The sequence below is a fragment of the Seriola dumerili genome, unplaced genomic scaffold (assembly GCF_002260705.1).
Source record: "Seriola dumerili isolate Sdu_G_001 unplaced genomic scaffold, Sdu_1.0 BDQW01000017.1, whole genome shotgun sequence".
Lineage (NCBI taxonomy): Eukaryota > Metazoa > Chordata > Actinopteri > Carangiformes > Carangidae > Seriola > Seriola dumerili.
The window spans coordinates 2344212-2371853 of NW_019174272.1; the positions used below are offsets into that span (position 1 = coordinate 2344212).

The following is a 27642-nucleotide window of genomic DNA, read 5'->3' on the forward strand; positions in this document are numbered from 1 at the left end:
CAGTTTTGTGATTACGTGTCTCTTTTTAACATTTTAATGTTGCTTTGTGGAATTTGCAAACAGTTTTGGTTATGAACTAAACGTATCACTTTTATCTCCAGTTTTTCAAAGGCCCGCTTCCTTGCGGCACATAAGGACACTTAAATGTTTTGTGCTACCTTTTCACTGGTTGCCATGGTAATGAAAAGATGATAATTGCATGGATTACATTTACGTTGATTGCTACATGCTGATCTCAGACAACCAATCTGTAATAGGCACTCAAATCAGCAAGAACCTTTTTCTGTTTTTCTTATCTTTGACATAATTTGGATGTATCATTGTAAAGAAAGTAAAAAAAAAAAAAGAAAAAGGAAAAAAAAATCTAAAAACCAGGTCAGAGGAGTTCAAGCAATGTAAAGTGTTCTCTTTAAGGCCATTCATGATACAAGGTCAGGTCAATCCTGAAGTAAGGTTGCTGCTTCCCACAATAGACATGAGGGTGGGATCACCATTCTGTGCCAGACAGAAAGCTCACTATTATAGCGTCACCTCTCCAGAAGCTTCTGAGTTCTTCTGGCTGTGTTGGGGACAGGGGGTGGGGGTGAGGGGGTCTCTGCTCCCCGTCCTGAAGCGGAGCTCCACACCACTCTATGAAGAAGGGACCTCAGTGAATAGGCCCCACTCAAGAGGAATAAAAGAACCTCTCCACTGGTTTGTTTTGGAAGCTGTCTTATTGATCTGTCTACCTATGAATGAATGCATTGGCCCAGTTTTCCTGCTCATGTGGACAATGTCACTCAAGGCCTGCATTAACTGGCCTGATGTTATTCCCAGAGAATGGCGTGCATTAAGAGGAGTTTGGGAGTGTTTGTAATTTCATCCCTCCATCTACTCCACTAACCTTTCCCACAAGAATAGAGGTGCCAAATTAAGAAAAGCAAATCGATGGCCATTGACTGCCTAAATCAATGGAAGTTTGCACGAGGACATATTTCATAAGTAGAGTGATGCTGAAACACAATTACAGTATTGTTCAACACCACCATACAAAGACTATTAAGTCTGATAAAATAGACACGATTTTAAATCTTGTCCGAGACCTTGAAGACAAAGAAAGGAACCGCTGTAAATGCAGAGAAAAGCTTATAAGAAAGAGGGCCTTATGTGCCTGTAGTTTCTAAACTACAGAATAAAGCAGTGAGGCTTTATAAAGGGATATCTGTGTGGAACTATTCTGAACTCATGGTCCAACATGTGTATAATAGTGGGGCATATCATCCTTTCCTACGAGCACATCATGCATGAAATACATGACGACAAGGCCATACCATTAAAAAGCAACTCCGCAGTAAAAGCCAAAAAGATATATAGAACACCACGACTTTATTCAAGTTATTTAACAGTTTTCAACACTTTGACTGTATAAAATCGGTCGAATTTCTTTGATCCCTGTAAAAATGTTGTCATTTGCTTGGTAGATTTTTTTTTAGTACACAACTAGCTAAAACACCTGAAACAATTTTGCAATGCACAACATTTGAGTCGGAGGGAGACAAGGAGAGACAAACTAAGTTAATGAACTATTTTACAAACAAGTCTTTGGTGATTTTAATTTGGTGAGGCATCATTTGTGAAATTGTTGTCATTCTCTTACATGGGCCACGGTATCATCAAAACTCATTAGGAATACCGACTTGCTGTCATATTGGTAATTTATTGATTTACAAATTTCATGAAAATGAATATGGATGTATTAAATATTCACACACTGTTTTCTCTTTGGTCATGTGGGAACAATTATAAGCATTAAACGACTGTGGCCAACAAATCCTTATTATATTTTTACTTTGTAGGACTGTAAGGTAGAAGTTCTTCTCTTCAACACTAAAAACAAAAAGCTTATACAGCCTTGATGAGCATTTAACAACAATACATACCTAAAGTGCCAATCACATCTACAGCCTCATACATGAACCATCTCCCTGCTGTGACCACACATGAAGCAAACAGAGCATGAGGATAAAATAAAAAAGGACATAGTAAAGAACATAATTTATTTAAGACAAAATCTAAAGCAGAAATAAATACATGAAAGAACAACACTCTTGTGTAATTTACTTCGTGAACCCAACAATGAATAATAAACACTTTCAGTGGTAACAAACAGAAATGCCTGATTAGGCCAATGAATTCTGAAAGTATCCAAGGTACTTCTCACCAGAACGGAATAAAAAGGTTAATCTGTAACTGATTTGTCAAACACATTTTCAAAACTGATTTAAACCATCATGCACTCCTATAACAAAATAAAGTGTATGCTGTTAAAATTATTAGAAATGTTTACAGGCCTCAACATACGTAATAAATACAAAAACAAAGATAAATCAATTGATAAAATAGTCATTAGGACAAATTAGCTTTTGTAGCAGATGGTAGTAGAGAAGTAAGGAGTTCAGGAAGTGCGGGGGTGTCAAATCAACTCACCATACAAATCATTTTCATGAAAACAATCTAGAAATTAGGCAGGATTGATACATTCATTATGTGCATATTCCCTAACATTTAAAACAGACACAACTGAAGCTAAGACTTTCGACACCAGGACCTTAAAAAATGTGATATGGTGCTGCTTGACTTTGTAAAATGTGTTCTGTACAAAACTCACAGAGCTGAAATTTATAAATTACAGCTCTGTGATATAATGAATGTAATGATGAAATGAAGTGAAATGCCAGAGAACCACACGAATGCAATTAATCTGGCAGCACGTACCCTACATTCCTGAACAGACTGGACAATCATGTTGGTCCAGTGCGTCATCAGCACAGTGACTGCTTGTGCGTACATTTACCCACCAAACAATTACAGTATGCAAAGACACTGTCAACACCGTTACTTCCTGTTCTGAGCCCGAACTAGTGATTCTCTCTTCAATCAAGATGGATCTACAGAAAACAGATGTCAGCAGAGTTGTAGCTGAGCTGTAGTTTCAAACACTAGCAGACACCAAATCTTGGGATGGGGGGACGGGGTGGGGTGGGGGGGGGTGACATAATTGGCACCATTTTAAAATCAAAACTTTTACAAATCCACAATTTGATCCATTAGAAATAGAATGAAAACAAACAAAAGCTTGTTCGCAAATGAGTTTAAAAGCAATGTATGGGTAAAAGTTTAAAAAAAAAAAAAAGAAAAGAAAGCACAACATAAAGGCGGTAGCTTATCAACAGTAGTTGATATCATCTCTCCTTGATCGCAATGCCCTTTCAGGTTACAGATGACCTACAGTAGAGATCCTATACATGCAGACAGACACACGTACACAAGCACATACCTTGATTGAGCCCTACGTGCTGTCCTCCCTTTAACTCATCACTGCCGCTCAAAAAAAAAAAAAAAAAAAAAAAAAAAAAAAAAGAGCTCCAGATTCTCTCATAGCTTCTTAAATGGCTCAGTTAAAACCAGGGAGGTTACATTGCAAATTGAAACATCACAAGTCTATTGGAACGACTTTCATTTAAAAAGTTTGTCCTTGATGGCAACTTCAATTAGACACATTTAAATACATCAGATTCAAGTCAGTGAGATGTCGCCCCATCAGTTTAACATCTCCTCTTGCTCCTCTGCAAGTACATCTCTTCTTGAGTTCTCCACCGTCATACCTTGGTTAGGTCATCCCATCTCACCCATTTGGGGGGAAAATCCACAGGCTGCCCCTCCCTCATTCTCTTCCTCCCCCTCCTCCTCCACCTCCACACAGAAAAGCACTGGCAAAATTTTAAGACTCAGACTCTTTTGTGGTCCGTGGCAATGGAATTTAGGCATCTGAGAAAAAGAGGCCATTTTCTTTTAACACACATATTTTAAAGTTTTGATCAAAAGACAAAAATACCCCCCCCGCCCACACACACACACTTAAAAAAAAAAGAAAGAAAAAAAAAGGTTCAGCAAAAAATAAGTCCATGTGATTTCCGGCTAATATGAAGTCACACGCTAGCCTCCATGAACATCTCCAGATTCAATGATATTCTGCGACCTAAATGTAGCTTCCTTACAACATGTCATAGAGGGAAATTAGCAATTTCATGGACTGTGACACAGACTGGAATATAGATGGCTGCATGACTCTTAATGTCAAGGCGGTGCACATAAGTACCAATCAATAAAACTTAAACTTCACAGCACATATCCAGTCATGCAGACCAACTCCAAATTTTTCCTGGATAAGTCTTTGATATAATTGATCGCCAATACTAGTTTACGGTGGACTTAGTAAGAGGATGGACAAGAGTCTGATATCTGACTCCGGCTGACATGCATGCATCTGTAAGAGGCTGCAATTAGGTTTCTCTAAAGTAAGAGACATTTTGAATCTAAAGATGTTGATGGGTCAAACTGGTTACATCTGATCTGGTGTGAACAACTATCAACATTATCTCCCCATTGGCTCGATTAAAAATGGTGCAACTGAGTAGAACTGCCACACCACCTTTCAACACGTAAAATTAATTGTAATCAGCAACTGAGATACAGTATTTCACCTTATATCATTCAATTTTCATACAGCAAACTGGATCATTTTCTCATTACTATACCAACACACCACTGACACTGATTAATATTCTTCTAACTCATTCTTTAGTCTGTTTGTTATTAAGGTTTAGAAATCTTGCTCTCCAAATTAAATGAAGTAGTCGTAGTAGTAAAAACAATGACGAGTTCACAGAGTCATTTTTGAAGGAAGCACTGGAAGTTGAACCAGGAGCTCTGATGATATGGTCAGTCACTGAGAGGTGGTCAAAGGGGAAGAGGGAGGAAGGAAAGAAAGGAGGAGTTGTGGAGTAGAGTCATCAATAGGCCTCTGTTGCCCCCAATCAGTCCTTTCTGATTAGGCTGAATGTACAGTAGCCCTGTGGGGGTCTGGCTGGCACTGCTGGGTTGCTGATGCTATGCCGCCATGAGATACTGATGGTAGAAGAGGCCAAAGAGGGAGGTGGAGAAGAGGCAGGCAGCAATCCACCAAGTAAAGAAGGAGAAGAGGCCCCGGAAAAGCATGGGGCTGAAGACAGTCCGCAGGCCTCCCAGGGCCACTGACAGCTGGGCCACTGACGCCCGGGCTCCTGTTTCTACCACTGAAGCTGGTGTTGGGGCCACTACTGGTGCCGCCCCCATCACAGAGTCAGAGTTCATTTCATAGATGCAAGGCAGGTCTTCTTCAGGATAGACCCACCAGGAGTGTCCACCTACAGAGAGCAAAGGAACAAAATATCTTAAAAGGTTTGGAGGGCAAAATAAATACTCAAAACTGTGAAATCATTGTGCAGTGCATAACTCACCTAAGGTTTTTAGCAGCAAAGTTGTATGCAGCAGCATCACCAGTGGTGCCACATACTGTAGTGCGATTACACACAAGTAGTAAAAAACACGTGCAACCTGGGTGAAATGATGAAGAATACCATTACTATGGGCTTTTACACAAACTGTTCAAAAAGAATCTTGATTTGGAGGTTTAACACAAAGCACTCAAAGATAGAGTGTAAAGGACGAGAGGGTAAAGGACGACCCCAAAAGAGTGAAATGCAAAGTCTGCAGGCAATCATTCGGCAAAATTCAAATGTAGCTTGTCATTGGAAACATGTAATTAGCCTAACGTTAGCCACTTAGCTTGGCTGCTTGCTGTAATGTTAGCCTTGATGAATATGCACTATTAGGCTGATCCATGTGTTTGTGGGGGCTGGGGAAGCTAAATTACCTTGCCTACTGCTTGTGCATTTGTGCACAATGTGCATTTCAAGTTCATAAATTAGGTGACATTTTGAAATACATCAACAAATGTTCAGTGTATGTGTGTAGACAAATGTGTTAGTAATGTTACTCAAAACATTCTTTCTTATTTAAATAGTTAAATTTATATCATAAATGTGTGATGACTACACTAGGAAAATGTTTGTAGGTGATCAATCATGATTAATGACAGGAATTTTGCCATAAGTTTTTTTTTCCAAAATCAGTCTAGAAATGACACCCTATGCCCTGTTTGGGCTGATGTGTATTGGCACTTGCCACTGTGCACACCCTGAACAAGAACATAGAGCTGTAACATAGGAGAGGCTGCACTACACTAAATTGTCAGCACTTTTAAAGGGAGTGATGAGAGCTGATCTGACCAGCCACAGCTGATGCCAGTCTTAAATACAATCACTGATAATGTATGCAATTTCCAGGTGCACCACAGTGCACTGAAGATTAACTTTTGTGCTCTAGTCCTTAATTCACAAAGACACGGTCCTAACTGTGTCTATATTTGACTTTAATAAAGGGAAATTGGTTTACTCCTAAATTTCTACTATGTGGCTCCAAGTAAGTGCTTACTGTGGAATTACATTACAGATCTTAACACCACTCTGATTGTCAGTCGGTATGATTTGGGTTAAAAGGGATTAAGTTATGTATGTGTTTATATCTCTATCTATATAGAGATATAAATACAGAATTACAACAAGGTACAATCACAGTATTGATAAAAAGAATCATTTTACTTACCATCTTCTGCAGGTCAACGGTACTTATCCGGCCTGCCTCCTTCTTCATCTGGTCCACACCCTTCTGGGCCAGGTTGAGGTAGGCCTGCAAATGATGTCTCATCATAGCGAGCCGTAGCATACACATCAGTATGATGGCCCATAACCGCAACGTATCATACGTCTGCTCAGTCATCCTGATATTAATAGAAAGACAAGAGAAGAGCAGGAGAAAGATGATAAAGGGATGACGGCTTTGCTGGCCCGCTAACTCAACACATCATGCATCTGCTCCATCACTTGGATGGTAGGCAGAGACAATGAGACAGAAAGGAAAGATAGGAAGAGCAAAAGAGTCATAAACAACTCAAAACGAAAAAAGTAAGAGAGGGTGAAATTGAGAGATAAAAAGGTGAAAAGGGGGGTACTGTAACATGAAATCTGACTCAGTCAGGTTTGACCTTGATGGTATCACAGTCACTGTCAGCAGCAGGAGAAAGTTTGACACGTGACAGAATTCAAACTTATGCAACAAATGAAAGATGCTATCTTGGAATAAACAACCAGCTGACAAACGGCAGCAGTTGGAGAGAGAATAAAGAGCTTACCCTCAGGTATGACTAAATATGTGTACAGTCTAATTTTAGCCAATGTGCAACAACATAGACAAAATGCTTATTGTTGTATTTCATCAGTGAATTGAATACATTCCTTATCTCACTGAACTGTTGCAAGTTCCCTTTTCATGACTGCTGTTGCATTGTTTGCATCCATTACATCCAACAACACAACATCAAAATAAGTGTCATCTATAATTCACTAAGTAAGTTGAGTAAGAGAAATGTTATTAATAAAATGAAATGCAGTGTATACATGTACTGTGCCATATTAGCAACACAACTTGCAGTGTTGTGCATATCTGGGTCAGCCATTTGAAGAACTGTGTGAAACAGATAATTACTTGTACTTACAAAGGCACACTCTCCTTTCCCAGAGTGGGGTTCATTATGTAATCCTTGGTGATGGGCTTCACCCACAGCAGGAGCATGATAAGGGGTGACAGGAAGTTGATATAAAGCAGAGTCCTACAGCAAAGAAGAGGTGAAGGAGAACACATCCAGTTAAATAATAAAAAAAAACCAAAAAAAACCAAAACATAGGTGATCAAATAATCAAACAACTTCTACTCCAATGTTTTCTCACAATCATTGTGGAATCAATGCATTAGAGAAAACGGGTAGCTCTCTGATATCTTCACTTTTTAATCTGAATTTGAAGTTAACATGGTGAGATATATGGTCTCTGTTATCAATGCAACTTTCCCTGAGAGGGGTGAGAAGATAACCAAGGCGCAGATTTTGTAGGGCTTGGAGATAATCCCTGCTAGTGACAGGGTCTGAGGATGTAAGCTCATGACAGCTAAGAGGGGGAATGGAAGAGGAGGCCATTTTGGAGAGTCTGCTATGCCAAAGTGGATTATCTGGATGCGATGTGCTCCCTGCTCTGCACCCCCTATCATGGTTGGAGACATGCCACCCAGTGAGTTCTGAAACAGAAATCTGCCCCAACTGAGGAAGTCTTCATCTGACTCACAGGGTGCTCTCTTGTATCTGACACACTCTGAATAGTAGGAGACAAGTACAGCGGCTCTATACTTAGATTCATGGTAGTCTAAAATAGGACAGATTGATATTTGAGCACTGTCTTTGTGACCAATTTGAGCACATCGTGTATCAAAGAAGCCTAGAACCGGAAAGACCACTCTAGATAATATTTCCAATATCAGCTGAAACACGAATGAACAATTCATTTATTCACATGGGATAACATGAAAGTTATATGCCTTCACTTAAGATTCTGCTGTCAACAAAATGTGTGAGGTTTACTTATGCAACTGGAAGGTAAAAGATAGAAGTTTCAACAAACGTTGTTGCGACTTCCTTTTCTATTAACAATAAGACAGAAATGAATTCTGGCAAAAACATGAGTGAACGCAGAAGCGAAGACAATTACTGTGGTGGACTCACTGTGTAAATTTGGCTGTGGTCAGATTGAGTGCATCTAGATGCATCTGGGCCAATCGTAGACCAGGGAAAGTTAGAAATGCTCCAATCAGGGAGCAGAGCAGGGCCAGGATCAGCTTGAAGGTGAGTTTAGATATGGGACCCCTGGTGAAAGAGAAAACACATAGTGTGATACTACTGTCGTTTCATGAGTCATAAAGAATTCATGAAGGCAGAGAAAACAAAAATGATACTGTGAGAATACTGATATTGTACTTACTGGGACTCTAAGCCCTGGTGCTCCAGAAATTGTAGAGCGCTGTCAGAGAAGTTTGCAAAACCTAGAAATGAAGAAATGTTCAACGGTGATTCACTCACTGGGGGCAAAAGTTATAGAATTTGGTTGTTACTAACAGGGTCATTTGTAAGAACAGCATGATGGAGCACTCACCGGTCTCAAGACCAAACTCCAGGTAGTTTTCAGTGACGATTAGAATGGCCATGGCTTTGACAAAAAAGAAAAACCCAAAAGTAATGCAGAGTGAGCGCTCGCCTCCTTCCTCGAGCTTGAAGTAGTGGGCCGTTAGAGAGAAAAGGGTCTTACTGTGGGAACAGAGTCAAGGGAAAACACCTCCAGAAGCACACTGGCATATAAAACAAACCCAAATCTCTTTGCAGATAGATTTTTCAATGCTTTTTACAGGTTCAGAGTTAATAGAAATAAGTCTTTGCAATCAACCAATAAAAAAAAATTTAGATCATAGTAACACACAGCTATTCACAGTATAAAATGTTTTTCCTTCTTTTCACAAGCTTGTGCATAAAGACGGGCTTCATGTGAACCCTCAACCTTTTAATGCCACACAAACCTCGCTACCCAGCATATGCGAGTACAAAATGTGTGGGTCTTTGGCACCAGTGCATGCCATCAAGGTCATAATAGTATTTTACTCTGCCTGCGTCAACACTGATCACAAGGCTAAGGACAGAGCATGTTTCTAAAGCGAACTCCGGTCACCACGGAGATGAAACGCTCAGTTCCTGCAACATGTCAGGTGACAGCATGCCAATTTTTCACTCCTTTTCAGTGCACTTCAAGAATGGTATTCAATCCAATATAGACTTCTTTCTTCCTCTAACCCTTATTCAGTGCTGTGAAGACAGCTGTATAAACACTCGCCAGACAAGTTAGAGCCAGCATGAGGGTGAGAAGAGAAATAAAGCGATGTCTGAGCTATCATGTGGCGGCGTACAATTAATATACCGCCGAACCAGCCTGTAAACATTTGCCAAAGGTAAAGATATGCAGTCTCCTTTATAAATTTCACTAAACCAGGGGGAAAAAAGTGAGGTATCATTAGACGCAGATACTTGAAGAGCATGTTGCTCTGGTGTTATCAGTGAACCGGTTAACAGAGCAGAGAAGCTGCTCTCCAGGGCAAGAGTCTTAAACATGTTATCAGAGCTGAAATAGGAAAACTGAAATCAAGTGTCCCATTAACACATATATTGAGCCAACATATTCCCTCATCTTCATCTTCATAGTCCAATTTCATCTGTTCCCAAGTCTGTCCTTCTCCCCAAGCATATCAGTCTGTTGGGCTGTGAAAATTGGGCCTCCAATCTCCGACGTAGGCAGGAAATGACACACCATCTGACCGTGGTAAGCCCGGTCCAACCAGGAGCACTGGAAAGATTGATCCCTGTGGTTGGTGGCAAGGATAATGCATATTATTTAACCATCATTCAGCGTGGCAAAATAGCAGGTAGCTGTGCAGCATAAACGTGCTGGCAGTCAAGCCAGAAGGAGCTTAAGCAGTCATTTCATAGCCTCTCACCGCCACAACTGCATCCACACAATCAAGCTGGAAAGATTTGGTCTCTCTTATAAACAAAAGAGATGTTAACCTATGATATATTCAGGGTGAAAAAAGGAAAGAGAAAATAATTGAAATTTTTGAGCGCAAAGCAGAGCCCAAGGAAAACAGGTTTGTTCAACTGTTAATGTTACCAACCCAGCATAAATAAGTTACTACTTTACCAGTTTATACTACAATGCTGATGAGAAGTGACAGTCTGACCAGATTTTTTTTAAAAATGCTAAAAAAGGTGTAAAGAGTGACTGATGTAAGGATACATGACAAAGGCGAGTACTAGCAGGCACCAGACCACACTGATGTTCATCTCTCCTGAGGGCTGAGCCACACTGTAGTAGAGCTCTGTTATCAGATAGACCACAGTTGCCGCTACAGTGAAATCCACCAGCCACTGGAACTCTGGGAAGTAGTGCAATGCTGGGGGCATAAAGAGTATAATTAAATCCATAATATATTCAATAATAAAATATATAAAGCACAGCATATACAATATATATAAGTGTGTGACTGAAAAAGTTTCTTTAGTAGACAGTTGTCCTCTTAGATGTATACCTAAAGTGTCGACTTCTGTGATGCATTTCGTCTCCAGCTGTAAGTCTATGTCCTTGGGAACTGTTAGCGGCTTATTTTCTATGTGACCATTGTACTTCCTGGGACAAAGAGGACAGAGCAGTAAAACAACAAATAGGGTCAGGAAAACAAAGAAAGTTACTCCAAAAAGCAACATAATGAAATATTAACACCATTAATGTTTTCTAACCTGTGCAGAAAAACAGCATCATGTTGAAAAGAGATTTTTTTAGTTTTTAATCATCTTATGCAGCTGAAAAGAACATAACAGTTGAACACATTTCTTTGAGAACTGAAACTATCAATGATGTGCTTAACATTACTGCTGACAATTAACCACAGCATACCATGTTTTTCTACAACTGATTTCCCACCATCCAAACAGTCATTGAGATGTTAATCCATCACAGATAAAAGTTAATCTTATTCTGCCTACATTGATGGCCAAGTTTAAGTTACTGCAGTATTGAAGCTGTGAGCACACTCAGTATTCTACATTCAGTAGTTAGTGTAGGTCTATTTTTTTATTTTCTATTTTTTTTTACTACTAATACTACTGGACTTCCATGACCAAGAACATAGGCAGTGCTAAATCGCTAACAGCAGGTGAATGGAGAGCTGTTCTTTGGGTTTGAAGAACTGTCTGGTGGGCCTCCTCAGTTCTGGGCTTTGTTTGTTCAGCCTGGTGTGTGTGCTGGATTCACAGGACAATACCACTGAAAGACTTTAGGGCCAAACATGCCCTGGACAGATTTCATCTCGGAGGCACCTGAAAGGAAAAAAGGGGCTCAGCTTCACCCCTCACTGAGGGAGTTAGACGGTTAACAAAGGGAACGGAGCGGCATGGCACGAGCTGGCAAAAGGACAGTGGTCCATCTTTTTCTTCAAAGGATTACTGAACATGTGGTGCTAGAGAGCTTTGACCTGCCTCATACAGGGTCAGAGAAAGGACTGTGCTACAAAACAGCCTTAAGTTAGGAGCTGGACACCATGTGGAACAGTAAGGATTAGCTTTCAGTTGTGACTTCAATTTGAATTCACATTTAGACAGAAAGTACAAAGGAAAAAGCGCTAAATTCACATGTTCAACATATGGTTGGACTTCCACCTGCAGCCTTCAAGATTGAATAGGAGATTTTTTTTGAATTGCAAAGTGGTGTGGTAGGAAAATCATCTTCCAGAATCAAAGCTTGACATCTGACCGCTTTGAAGATATAATGCTGTTTGGGGAATCTTTGATTTTGTGGTGAATGCAATCCTTTTAAACTGACATCCCTTAAAATAGCCGAAATAGAATTGGCTCAAAAAAACACAACCAACTTTCCTCACATCCACTAGACGGGGCCACTTCTAAGCCAAGTTGCTCCGAGCTCAGATGAAGAGCCATAAAGGAACAAAACAACAAAAATAGACTTCTGTCTCGTTACTTCAAACAGGCCTTAAATGAGCCACATAAACACATCAGCGTCATCTCTTTGCTGACATGCCTGTGGTCTCCAACCATCTCAAAGTCTCCGTCTCATCTTTTCTTTCCTCTCTGATGAAAGAGGTGCCTTTCGTACCTACTCTGTGCCACTGCATTTCCCCAACCCCCAAACAATAGCCCTTCTTCATTTCATTTCTGCCCCCCCACATACACCCCCCCGCCTCCCAACCTACCTGTCTTTTCGCTTCTGTCCTTTTTGTTTCCCAGCTAAGCTCCTCAACTCATCTTCTGTAGGGTGCTGATACCACCGCAGACTGTGAACAAAGAAAAAGAAAGATGTGAAATCAGGTTCAGACTTTGGCAGAGAGGGAAACAGTGAGAAAGATGACACAATAAAATAAAATATAAGAAATTTCAAATTTGGGGATGAGGAAAAAAAAAAAAAAAAAGACTAATGATAGATTTGTTGTACTACTATATAATTATTGAGATATACACAATAAAATAAATAATGTTGATTCTGAACAATGGTAAGGGATATGGGCTTAAACAAATGGTATATGAAATATTGAGACATATTGTACAGTGACTGTCTGTTCACATCCATTTCTTGTAAGAATAAGGGGATTTCACTTACTGTTAAAAGCTTAAATTGCCTTTTCATCACACCTTAAAGCAATAATATCAAAAATCTCATTGAAAAGTGCTCTTGAAAGTGGTGACACTAAGTCTTGATTCTACAAACATGACAAGTTTCAACTTGTAACAGCTCTGAGCTTTATGATTAACTCCTAAATAACAAAACACTTTCACACATAACAAACAGAAACTCTGATACACACCTAAAAAGCACTTGTGAGAGGCTTTACAACAGCAAGGTTATCTGTCCTTAAGGACTGAGCTTGAATTAAGAGGTAATTGAAGAGCATTCTTTTGAAGACAAACCTCCTTAACTTTGTTTAGAAACCCTCTTGTCAGAGCATCTTGAGAAGCGCTCTGTGTGGTAGAGGAGGAAAGAAAGAGCACAGCTTGTTTTTCCCCTGTATACTTATTTATTATGGAAAATTAATTACAAAATACTCTGGAGGGACACTACAGGGCTTCTACTTATGGCAGAAGTTTTCAAAAAATGTTTCAGCAGTGCCCTGAAAAGAAAAATTAATTAATTATTAAATGTGTTCCAAAAAGCTGTTTACTGAAAAACATATGTGACACTAATTAGAGGAAATGAGGCGGGCACTTTATTTTTATGTACCGTCCTCTCGGGTCATCCCAATATTTCAGTGCCCTTTGGTCTTTGCAGTGTGATTTAATGATTCTTTTTCTTCTTCTATCCAGACCGTTTGGAACACTGCTGTCTGAGTAAACATTTTGATCCCCATTGTTCTGGACTCCTTTTGAAATAAACTTCTCAGAAAGCAAGTAAACTGGAGAAATTAAACTGGAGCACTTAGAGAAACGATTTGAAAACACATGTACAGGATTCTGCATTACCTGCCACTGCAGAGAAGCCATCTTGCGAAGGAATAATGAGGTATGATTTTTTGAATTACACTGGCCATTACCATGGTAACCACCAGCTGCACACCGATCACACCCTGTGGAAACAGGATGGGAGGTTAAATCATATTTAAATAATAATTATACATCTCATAAAGCAGTTACACATATGAAGAATAGGTTTATATAGACTCATATATAGTGAAGCATATCTTCTAAGCTAAAAAGCTAAAAATTCTATTATCTACCTCAGAGTCTACCTCAAAAGTCTTGGCATCACACCTTAACTGAAATGCTCATGGGTTCGATTAATTTTTTGTGCCCTCCACAGACTAACAGACAAACTTGCTGATACAGATCATATTATTTTTTTTTCAATAGGGGCCACTGATGTTTTTCCAACAAACAAGACTGCAGTGCAGTGATTACTTGTTCTGAGAGACTTTGTTTAACTTACTAGATAGTTTATCAGGCAAACACTCAAAATGTGCATATGTATGAGCTGTTATAATGCAAAGTTTTTAACACTGCCTCCAGTGTTCCTGACAATTCCTTGGCAATACAATGAGAGGTGAGGTAATAGACTTGGCTATAATGGTGCTACTTTGCCCTGCTAGCAGTGGAGCCAAGATGATGTCTGTCCAAAATTTTCCCATAAAATCTGGCATAAATATTCATTGTCCCCAGAAGCTCCATCTTCCCGCCAAAGATTCTAGCAGTAAACTAAATCTAGATGCACACTGCCATGAAATTTACTAAGCGTGTTCAAGGTCAAGATAAACCCTTCTGGTTGGAAAGACAGCACGGCCTAGACTAGATGGTTTCAATTGTCAGTGTTTCCGCTACATATATATTTTGCCACTTCTGCAATGTCATGAAGGTGCAATTACACAACTCTGCAAAGGGTTTTTCCATTTAAAATTACGGATACAGGAAGTGGAGTCATATGGTGACACCCAGCCAAAGTTAGAGGGAAAGACAGAGGAAGGAGGGAAAAAGAAAGAAGAGAGAGAGGAAGGAGGTAGATTTAATTAGCTAATGTTAAGTTAGACAGATTTTTTTAACCTGCTGATATTTACTCTGACTCTGCGTACCCAGACTGCCCCCCCCCCCACCCCCTGAAGAGAACGCTAGCAGAAACACTGATAGTTCCACACGACACACCACAGAAAAGCAGATTTTCTTTGTAAATAATAATGTAGAACTTGTTGAAACTTTATCAAGACCAAGAGCTCAAACACATAATGACCTTCATTTCTCTTTAAACACATATACAGGGAAGTGCACTCTGCCAAAAACAGGAGTTATTCACTTCAATGTTAGTCAAACAACATAAATTAGGCCATGTTTCATTCCTCAAAGCAATTTCCCTATTTTACCTAATTCCACTATATGTGTATCATTACAATTTTCTAAAGTAAAGGCCCACAGAGTTGAAGCAAAAAGAAACACTGTGGCATCCAGAAGTCTTTCAGCCAACCTTTAAATCATTCACACCTTGATTCATGTAGATATGATGATTCTCGATCACACGATTACCAGATGACCCCAACAACTCTCATGTGGCATCATGGCACACAAAATGGTATGCCTAGGATTTCCACTGCTCAGCAGAGTTTAAGATGTCTTTTACACAACTGGTGAAACTTCAAGTCTAAGGTTTAAGCTCAGGGTAGACCTGATGACCTTGTGTTGGTTGATATGACTATCTGCACCTTGAGGTGACTGAGCTTTGGTAACCAGAGGAGAGTTTTCTACACTCTTTCTACCAAAGCGGTTGTCCTTTTAGTATCTCTGGTTATAATAGGCCATTGCACAAAATGTTGCAAATCACTGAGTAAGACTGTTTTATGGCAGTACTGGATTTACAACATTTTGGCAGGTATTTAATCCACTAGATTAGCCATGAAACAGAATTCACATTTGTTTTTTTTTTTTTTATCTATGTACCGTTTCTCAATTCCATTTCCAGAAAATGTACAATATCATGATAGGTATGGTTGTGCAATTTGAATTTAATTAAAGTGTGACAGAAGATTCACAATCCAACTAAGACCCAAAATCAAAATTACAATAAATTCCTGCATTTACCTTGATATAACACATGTAATGGTAACTATTTTTAAACACATCAGCTTTTCTAATTATAAGGGATTTAATTATCAACTACCCAACTACTGTAATCTGAGTGAATTTAGTGATGTAAATACAAAGTTCACTAAATGACTCTCTGTCTGGAACCTCTGTCACAATGTCTCAATGCCACCATGAACCCAGCAGAATGAGCAACCAGCACTCCTGTGGTAGGTACCCAAAGACTTAGCAACATAAGGAGCTCAATATCAACCCAGCACACTTAGATCAATATTCACTTAGGCTTAAGAGGCCAGAATCATTCCCATCACGCTGCGCTTTTATCCACTCACTGTAGGGTAAGGTCTGCGGCTTGGCCTATCTCTTTGGCAATCAGTAGGAATCACTGATATCTGTGCCTGCACACACTTGAGCAAAGAGAACCAATTAGCTAACTAATCCCCAATAAAATACTTTTTTTTCCTTTTCCAACAACAGTCTTATGGCTGGGTTAGCACCTGGGGATGTCCCAATGAATCTACACTTGCAAACTCATCACCTGAATGTATAGTAATAAATTCTGTGGCCTTCTTTGTTTTCTCAACATGATGTTTACACATCAATAATATTAGGCTAAACAAAACTCCCTGCCCCTCAACTCTACTCAATAAAGCTTCAATTCACCCTAAAAGGGCAATTTAGAAAGCTAATTTCACTTCATCTGATGTGCGTCCTGGCGGCAATTGTGAGAATCATTGGCCCATTAAGACATATGCTTTGCATAGAATGCAAAATTAATACCGTATTCAATCTTTTCAAAAAGTAAAATATCGCCTCTGCTGACATGCATATTCTTAAAATGTGTCATCTGGGGCAGTCTATCATGTAGCGGGTGCTTAGCCTATCCACACTATCATGAACCATACCCTATGCCCTTTAGTTATTGGTCAAGTTTATAACGCTGATTAAAATGCCCCAGCTCACCATTCTACACTTTTGCCGAGTCTTCTACTTTTAATTTTTTACAAAGTCCCCTGTTTTGTTAGTGAAGCCTTCAGCATCTTTATTTAAGCTTTCAGCTCATTCACTTGCACTCGTTTGTTTGAATATTTTACATGAAATTAGATTTTTGGCTGTACTGAGGCTAGCAGAAAATGCTAATTTAACCTCACACATATCCTGCTTCCAACATAAGGCTGGACAAAAAGCAAACAATCCTCATAAAAAAAACCCTTCACAATATAATGTCAGATAGTAGTTTGTGTAGAAGGAGGAAGTGTATGACACCTAGACAAGAGAGGTGATGAGGCCAGTCCTGTACACTAGACCTAGATTTTGGATTGGTCATGGGGATCCCCAGTGTCACCCAGCATGAGGTAAGCTCCAAAAGCTAAAGTCAATACCTCTTCTGGAGTCACAGAGGGGAAAAGTGGGTGCCATTAATTTGGTAGTTATACTCACTAAGATATGACCCGTGACCAAACACAACCTCTCTGACTCAAGACATTTCTCCATGTGAGTAATGGTCAGGCTATATAGGTCAAAAGCACACAGCCTTAGTTTGGTGGATGGTGACCATTCTCCGTGGGGGAGCTGCAAGGATCTCAGGCCTGGGGGAAATTGAGCCAGCATGGACTCTCTTATCTTGCCCATTCCGCCTCACCCCCTCCACACAACAACCAAATGAAATCTGTAGGGGGTGGGAAGTGGGAGCTGCAGTGATAACCACCATCCATAAGAGCTCAAACACGTCACAAGCATTTAGCCATGAAACTAACTCTGAAGCAGTGAAACCCCTTATTGACCGATGCTTCCTCATTCATTCATCTTGACTACTCATGGGTGTATTTAATCCTTCTCTAGCTGTAAACTGTTCAACTATTGAGCGTTGGGCGTCCTACTCTACACTTTTTAATAGAAATATTGCAGCTGTGGCTCCAGATGGGCTTCACTTTATATCAAAATGGGCCTAATGTGGCCTAATATAGTAAGGACTAGATAGCATCCAGGATGTTAGTCATTTCTGTGACATACTGTTCCTGACATGCCCCCCACCCTTCCCCATATTGCAGAATACCAGGATGGTATTACAATGAACTGGAAATAATCATACCTTATCTGAATGTTCTACTTTGAATTGGAGTATCATTCCAAAACATCATTTCCAGATTTTTTTTAAATTTTGACACTAGTGTCCTGTCCTTCTGTTGGATAAGCTGCCCCAACAGACAATAACATTCAACAGATGTTACTCTTGATATTGTCAAATGATGTGCCCATTCAGATTCAAGACACCAACTGTATTTTGGAGAGAAATTTTGAGCTAACTATGTGCTATATAATACAATGATACCATCATGGATGTAACCAAAACAGCCTTTTCTTTGACTAGTAAATAAACACGAGTGTAATGACAAACAGCAGTTAACATCTATCAATTTCCCTCTGTAAGTTCATGATGCAAACACTTTCTGACACGTTTTATAAAACACACTGACTTGAAATTAGATTTAAATACCAGAGTGTTCAACAAATGCTTGTGACATGGTGAATATATAGCTGTTACACTAAATGAGCTTCACAGTTCCTCTGAGGGCATCCTGAGGTCAAACTGAGCTTGCCAGGTGCGTGAACACACCTTGTCTTCTCCCAAAGGTGCCCTGTTGCCAGGTGAATGACATGCTAACAGCTAAACTGGTATGGTCCATACTAGTGTATAGCTTATCTTCAACCTCTACCCTGCAAGACATGCCACTGTCAGTACTCCCAAACAATGTATGTGAGTGAACACAACTTAAAGCAATAGCGTTAATATATTATGAACATCACTACACTGCAGTCTCTGTGCAACTAACCATAGCTAGATAGCTACACTGGTTAGCCGGTGCGCCTGCTCTGGCTAGCGAGCTAAGCTAACGTTACACTGTAATCACAGAAACAAATTGGCTGAAAACGTAAACGTGTTAGAATCGTCGCAGTGGATATCCGCATAAAAAACTGATGCTGTATCAACTAAATACGACAAATAAGATAAAGCGTTGCGTTCAGGTGCTCACTGTCACACTCACCATGTTGATGCAGTGAAACGGACTCTACCCCGACAACACTGAGCACCCCGAGTCGGAAATCAAGCGGCGAGGAGCACATAAGCCCTTCTTGCGATGATTATGCACAAAATGAAGGGGTTTCTCATTCAAATTGTCACCGTATCCTTAAAGAGATGGGTTACATCGTCAAAAAAATCAATGGACTCAACCTCCGCTCCCAAGTATTTTCAACTGCAATAGAGGTCACGCTAAAACTCTGGGTAAGAAGGTGACTTCGGATCTGCCTGTACGCGGAGAGTAACATACGAGGATTTAATTAGTCACAGTGTCACACTTTAAAATAAAAATGTCGTCATAACACATTTAAAACGTACCTGTATACCCAGTAATTCTAAATTTGATTTGAAATTGACATGGACTTTTAAAATTTTGCACAGGATTAAAGAAGACCACTATAGATATGCACTAGGACCGCCGCAAGCGGAAGAGAGCGAAGAGTCACTACAACACATGACAGATCAGTAGCTGCATCAGATGTCTGACAGCATACATTGTGCTTTTTGGCTGTATCGGTTTGTAAACGAATCAAACACTGCAGGCTGTCTCTTAATCTTAATTAAACCTACGCTGGATGGATCCTTGTCCCTCACAGACTTTATTAATGTGGCGTTATTAAGTGATATAAAATTATTTACTGTCAGACAAGTCAGAAAAAATGCTACAGCCCAACTAACTAACTGAAACCTTTTAGATAGATTCCAAAGGCATCCTATCTACCTTTAAACCAGTGCTCTTTGAGTACCTGAAGGTTGATTTTACATTTAACATGAAACTCCATCTTAATAACGCACATAGGTTGCGGTATTTTGACCAGTAGGAGTTTTTCATGCTTATGGATTCTATACTGATAAAGAGACACTTTACTGAAGTGATACCCTACCCAGATAAAGAGGGGGGGGGGGGGGGGGGGGGGGTTGTTTTTCCCTTTTTCCCCCCCCCCCCCCTCCTTTAAGTGAGCAGGAGGTGAAAACTCAGTTAACAATGGAAAGAGCCTTCCACCTATGTGCCAATCATAATTTTGAGTTCCTGGTAGTTTTCTTCTGTATTACTATTTTGCTATACTTCTAGTTTTCTATAAGTTTTTCTGGAATTGATATATCATTTTGTGCTCTTATACTTGTAACTGAAACTAAGAGTTACTAGATTTGTTTTGCAGAACGCACATTTGCATGCAAATTAAAAGAAAATATATGAGGTACTGCTGGGGTTTTAAGCACAATTAGACATAGTGCTGTCTGTATTACAGCATTATAACACTAAATCAATGTGTTATAATTGATTCAATTAAAAAGGGAACATTTCTCAAAAATAATACTTTCAATACAATGTAGGCTATTGCTAATACTCTTATATGTTTACCCAAACTTTTTAAATGCTGGACTACAGTATACTTCCAATGGAATATTTTTCTACAAAGTAAACACTTTGGGTATTTTTCCCCTCACTTCAAATGAGATTTGATTTGTTTCATAGTGCTCTAAGGTGATAAATGTGTGGAATAGCAATAACATAATCCCGAGGAATCGTCTGTAAAATTCACAGTGAATGACTTTAGTGGCATTACGTGGAGTAACTCTCCTGATTAATTCAGTAAAAGGAGCCTTTTCTGTTTTGCTTTTAGCATTATTTCAGGGGTTTTTGTACTTCGCATATTGTATTTAGGTGACAGTGAGACACACCATGTGTCAAAACATAATTACATTAATTTAAAAACAAATTACAAGAATAACATAGTGTAATAGGGTGTACATCCTGTTTACAGCTTGGCTCAGGATAAAAGCTACTGCTGAACATTCAGACACAGTGTGTCTGTGCATTTTGTTTGTTTCCCCCTGTATAAACAGAGTAACATGTACATCAACATGTGGGTATATAAAGGGCTAAGCTATAGTTGCACATGCGCATATGTTGGCTAAGCCCTCCTCTCTTTTTGCAGAAATACCTACCCCACCCCCTTGATGCATCATACCAGCCCCTCATGGCACGTAGACACTCACACACACTGCAGGAGTGTGCTTCCACGCTGTCTCAATCTACTTCTCCTGCATATTTCCCTTGTTAAAAAATTACCATTCTGCCTCGAGGCCTAGGAGGTATCTCAATAAAGATTGCTGTTTACTAATGATGATGTCAGCAATGAATGCAATTAAGTTAAAGTGATGCAGGAATACACATGAGGAAAATAATTACATCAAGACACATAAAATCTTTACAAATTTTAAATCAGAATATTGTTTCACAAAAGTGGCTCTGGAGAGACAATGTTTCATATCAGTATCTGGGTTGTTCCATACATTTCACACTGATTTCCTTTTCATTTATAATTGAAGGGAGTCTCATACTGTACATTCTCCTCGTTGTATTCCATATCACACTCAGCACTATCGCTGCTGCTGTTTGAACTCTATTCTCTTTGGAGCTTGTGTTTTTTTTTTTTTTTTTTTTTTTTTTTTTTTTATTCTTTTCTTATTCAGTGTTGTCTGTTCTTTTTAGTCAAGCTTGATATTTTTAGATGAAACATAATAGGCAGGATCTTCAGTGTACTGTGAGAGTTTCACACCCCTTCCTAGTGTTTAATCCATATGACATCTCCTCCGTGCCTACTGGTTCTTTTGAGTTTCAACTCACAAGCCTTACAATATAAATAAAGATGATGAGAATATTACAGTAAAAAATCTCAGCCTAGTCAATCAAATAGACTATTGTTGAATGTCACAATTCATTTTTAATGGCAGGGCTTTTTGTGCGTGAGTGCTGGTGAGCATTATACATCGTTTCCTTCTTTTATTAATCAAACAACAGTTTGAAATGTGTGTCACTGATCTCAGCAGTATACCTCGAAGCAGAGGAGGAAAATAGAACAAAAATCCATGTCAACTCCTCACCAGTAAGACTGAAAATGGTTCAGAATGTAATTCTCTTTGGTGCAGCGCCTCCTTCTCCATTCTCTGTAATCTACAAGAATGCAAATTGCAATGCAAATGCAAATACTATTGAATAATTTATGTGTTGCATAGAGTTCCTTTACAGAAACCGGGAGCTTTTCGCTTAAATAGAGTAATGTGGCATTCGGAGCACACATTCGGTTAACCACAGAAATACACGATAAGAATTCACTGTGTAAAATTCAGTTCAACAATTTAGTAAAGGTTTTGCAGGGATCAGGATTACATATCTAAGATACAGAGTCTCTATTTCTGAATTAGATTATCTCAAATATAGTACTGTTTGTTCACCATATTGCTGAAAGCTGGACAAAGTCAAAGTCTGGACACATCAGTCAGTAGACGTCTGTTGTTGTCTTACTGGTTTAACGCTTAATTTGATGTTACATCCATGATCGTTGATTGGTGTTGATTTGTAATTTGGCTTGCACTGACCTGATAGGAAATTTTACTGTCTTCCGTTACTGTCAGTTACAGCCAACAGCGGCTGAATTATTTTTTTTGACATTCATTTATTTCCATGTTCACTACAGCTGATATTTAAATACCTCCTACATACTGTATGTAAATGTCAATTCAAACCACTGTTGACATTAGATCCCATTCTCAGATACTGCAGTGCTTTTGCATCCAACACAGTAACAAGGCCTTTCAAGTTCAACAAGTTCAATATTTCAATCTAATTTCTGTAAATTAAATTGAAGCACAAGCAGAATCTCTTTGTCTTTTGTGTTGAGGCAGGGAAAAATTACATCTATTACAATTAATGACATTCATATACACTTGAACACATACATTTTGCCTTTTTTTTTATTTTTTATTTTTATAGAAAAAGGCTTCAGTTTCTATCCGAACATGTGGCCATGTTCAGGCTTCTCCTTCAGCGGTTTTTCCATCAGGGATTGTAATTAAGCAACAGCATTCATGAGTGGGCATGCTCATTTAACCTGCGTCTGGGCTTAGACAGCTTTAGAGGGATGGAAGAACAAATCCTGGTGGAACAAGGCAATGTATGCTATAGCCAAAGTGAAAACATTGCAGACAGAATAACAACTACTCCAAAAGTTTGTATGCATGTTTTTTTTTTTCTTTTACATTTTGTAGTCTGCAATGTATACTTCCTCCTCTGACTATTTTGTCTGCTGCTGGTGTGTTTTACTTTGCAAAGATACTATTATATGCTTACAGGGGACTGCAATGTTTTTCGTGACAGCTGCAGAATTGTAGGATTATATGTCAGTATTTTTATACAAAAAAATTTAGTTATCCACCTATTCTGAATATTTTCAAATTTAATGTTTGAATACAAACAGATATATCAGCATCAGCATGCTTCTCTTTTATGTGTCAAATCCCTTTTAAATGTGTACTCTCATGCTTAAAAGCTGTCATTACTGTGATTACCAGGGTTAAAAATGTAAATGTAGTGCACGGTCCTTAGACAGGTGAAGTGGTAGATTTGGGATGAGGTTAGAGTCAACATAATAGTAATAATAACAATGATAATAAAAATTGATAATATTTGTGGTTTTTATAAAAATAACACAAAATCTGAAAAGAGTGGAAAAATAATATGCCGCAATGCATAATGATGCTGTTCAATGCTCATTTGAATATAAAAGAGTTATGGAAATGTAATTAATTTGATGCTGTGTAAGTGATGCTGACTCAGTAATAAAATCTCAATATTAAATCATAATCATGTCCCAGCGTTTTCCTTTTGTAAACCAGGAGATCGAATCTGTTAGATGAAAAACTCGAATAAGGTTAGAATATCCCTCCAGGATATTGATATGTAATACTGAAAGTAACCTAAGATACCAGGCCTCATGTATATACTTCATATAAACACAGTATATATACACCAATCCCATCAGCAATACACTAATGGTGTTAATGTGGCTGAAGGGTGTATAGTTCACTTTTCATTTTTGCCATGTAGGACATTGTAACTTTGATGCTCTCGTGATCACGATATATGACAGGGCCACTCAAGAATTCATGAAAAAAAAGATATGACTGTAGACTTGAGTTTGAGTTGAGTTGTCTGAAGTCTGCAAAATAAATTAATTGTCTGAATGTCGGCTCAGCTAATTTTACTGTATATTATTATTTTATTCTATATTGAATTTCCTGCTCAAAAGCTCTGTTGTGTGGTGAAGTCACAGGAAAATGCCAGGTTTCTCAACACACTGCTCAGTGCCATTGCAGCAGCAGCAGATATTAATGCAGATTGTTTTTTCCCTATTCAATTGAAGACTGATTTATATCAGAATTAGGCATTAGTGTGTGTGTGTGTGTGTGTGTGTGTGTGTGCATACAGCAAAAGACACACTGAGAAATGAGGGCAGAGCTAGAGGGAGAGAGAGAGAGAGAGAGAGGCTCATTATAATCAGGCAATTATGCTGGCAGAATTAGAAGCGTCCTTATTTTCTCTTGTGGCAGCCTGAGTGTGGAGACGGCTTTTTAAGTGACTGCAGACTAATCCATGGATATGACTGACTATCCTGTGTTAATATGGAGCATCTGTAGTCGTGTATGACAACAAGATTTGGAAGTGAAAGCCTGTGATTTTGGCTTTTTGGAGAACCGGTGAGTCAAGCAAGGCTCCCCAGGTTGTGGGCTCTAATTTGCATTGATGAGGATTTTTTTTTTCTTCCTCTCCTGGTTGAGGTTTTGGCTCAGCGGTAGTGAGTGAGAGACGAGGGCAGTTACATACGCCTACAACTCAGGACCATGGCTGTACACAATCAATGTCTTCCAAACAGTGGTATATAATTATATTGCATGTTTTTTTTTTTGGTTGAGACATTTTATTCAATTTCATGTGGTACAGTATGTGCATTGCTGCTGTTGTTGATGTTGTGCTTAATGTGAGTAACAAAGAGTGTGAACGTGTGTATGTGCTTCATTTATGCTTTATCCCTTAAACAGTAATACATTTTTAAAGTTGATCATAAATTACAACGTCTTAAAAACATTAAAATAACTTATAAGAAAAAAAAATTGGTATCAAAATGTATTTATATGATAAGAAATACTGTAAAAATATTATGATTGGTTATAAAATGTCTACAAAAATAAAATGAAAGTCTCATTTTGCATCCGGTTGTGAAAATTCCTATCCAAATAAATGCACTTTTGTCATTACTGAGTCATGATTTGAAACATATGTGACTATGCACCAATGGCACATTCACGCTAAAGACTTTGACCTCAGGTCAAGGGTGCTTGACCAGCATTTGACTCTTGACCTCTAATATATGTCTTATCAACTCACTTGTTAATGTGTATCGATCATCCCTCCCTTGAGACCGAAAGGTTGACACATTATTTTCAGACCTTTTTATAATATGAGATTTCATCTTTTTTTTCTCAGTTTATATACACACCTGCAAAGCTGCAGAAGCTAAATGACTCTCCATTTTTTATCATTATAAAACAATCTTCATATTACAAAAAATTATATAAATTTTGTGCATTGTATATTTTTAAGACAAATAGTACAGATGAAAAGCTGACTTTTAATGTCCGTCTTGAGGACAGACCACACATCTCCCTCCCCCTTTCCACTTACAAAAAATGTTGAATTGTGTATGGAATTTGGCAAGAGGGATTGTCTACATGTGTGTTGGGGTGGAGGGGCAGGGGTTTAAGATGAACAGTGGAATGACAACTCCCTGAAAGTTCTCAGGGAAGTGCTTGTGTCTGGCCATGGAGCAGGCAGCTGATTTGGGATAGGGTGTTAGCATAACAAAGGGCCTGAGCCTGTGAACTTGGGGCACCTTTCGACCCTGGCGCTCTGGGGATGAATAGTCTCTGGGCCTCCCCATAGAGCACCCCCATGGCTATCCTGATCGTGGCTAAATTGTTAATCAGGGTAATTTAATATAGTTTTCAATATGCCTCATCTCTCATCGGGAAAGCATTCACCGCCTTCTCACCTTCCCGCCTAAAAAAAGGCCCCCCTATTCAAACAGGCGAGACAGGCAGCTGCAGGTCTTATAGGCTTCCCAATTGAAATGTTCGAACATCCATGACATCAGCTTGCGCGTATGTGTTGCATTTGTGTTTGCATGTGTGTGCATGTGCACTGGTATGAGCCACTCCTCTGTCTACTACACTATTCATACACAAGTGAATCTGGAGCCTGAACACGCAAACACTGAAATACATAGAGTTAGTGAATGAAGTATGAAGTTAGTATGTACATGTAGGTGAGAGAGAAGACAATGGCAGAGATAACATCTGTAATGTACAATTTTACTGTACTGTTCCTGGCTGCTGGGACAACTGCCACCTTCATTTTCACCAAGTGCAATGTCATATATTTACTTTGACCTCTGCTCAGAAAACGGGAAAATGAGGCAGTGTCTTTAAGCTCTGACATGACAGACAATCTCTGGCACTTTTCCTCTCTAACCTGGATCAGAGTGAGGTCACTGGGAGCAGTAACTCTCGGTCTTAGGACAGGTGACGTCAGGTCTCCTGATGGCAGCGTCCAGCAGCTGAGGTGAGTCATCAGACTCTGGGCCCTAGTTCTAGGTAGTGTGAGTTGGAAACACCCACCCACCCACACGCGCACACACACACACACACGCATACACTCACACACATGAACGCTCACAAGGCCTGGGTCCTGACTCTACTGTCTATAAATACATACTGTAATCGAGGATGACTCAGACACTTCATGGCTCTCTGTGGGAAGGCAGAAGATGGAGAGGGGAGGACAAGGAGCCTGTAGGAACACTGGAAGAAAGCTTGCAAGACCCTGTGTTTAGTGTGTACATTTTAGAGCCAAGTTGAGAGCGGGCATGGTGGCAGAAAATGGAGGACAAACAACATGAAGTGGGTTTTCTCACATGATATTTTGAAATGGGTGACACTTACAGATTAAGAATGCAACATGGCAGTCCGTTATTATGAGCACGTTACTGAAACCAAGTTTTTTTAAAAAAAGCATAAAAACATCCTAAAAATGTGTTGCACATGATTCATTTGATCTCTATTTTGTGCGTTTACAGCTTCGTAATTATAAACAACTATATAATGCTTCATTATCTGCTTCATTAAATATGAATTGGATTTTTTATTTTTCATTTATTTTTTTGGTGTTGATATATCTACAGACTGCTCCCAAAATGTGACAGCCAACATGGACAGGGTGCTAATAGATGATATATCAATATAATAGATGATACAATAATAGTAACCAATTTTGAATGATGGCATGTTGTGGCTGATTTATTTATACCAAATATCTCCACTCCACCAAAGAATTATCACCTTTTTTTGTTACTGATATTTGTTCACAACCCTGTGTTTTAAAACTACTCTTTTCCTGATCGGATAACCAGTGTTGGCATGTGGACAATAGAACAGCGTATTGATGGCAGAGTGCACACACGTATGTGCAAACACTAGCTAATTAGCATAACACCTAGCCATGAGCAGGCCATGTGCTAAAACAGACACTCTGAGGAGTCTCAGGCCAACAGACCGTGTTCCCTTGTGGGCCATTGAATAAAAGTGGCCTGCTCTTGTGTACTCTGTCTAAGGCTGTATGTTAATTTTTACGCTCTGTGACTAGATGATAATTTATGCCTAAATCACCAGACTGCACCCCCAAACCCAA

General features: G+C 39.2%; 1 protein-coding gene across 1 annotated transcript; it reads right to left on the reverse strand.

Annotated features, from left to right (window-relative positions):
* Positions 1-3372: 3372 nt before the first annotated feature.
* tmem161b (transmembrane protein 161B) lies at positions 3373-19215 on the reverse strand. The gene is made up of 12 exons (XM_022757497.1): positions 19021-19215; positions 13874-13977; positions 12613-12693; positions 10936-11033; positions 10644-10800; positions 8958-9109; positions 8787-8847; positions 8531-8671; positions 7475-7588; positions 6526-6700; positions 5319-5415; positions 3373-5225 (listed from the first exon to the last, which is right to left on the reverse strand). Exons 1-12 carry the CDS (start codon positions 19021-19023, stop codon positions 4930-4932), a joined length of 1479 nt encoding a protein of 492 aa, XP_022613218.1. The 5' UTR covers positions 19024-19215; the 3' UTR covers positions 3373-4929.
* Positions 19216-27642: the final 8427 nt, after the last annotated feature.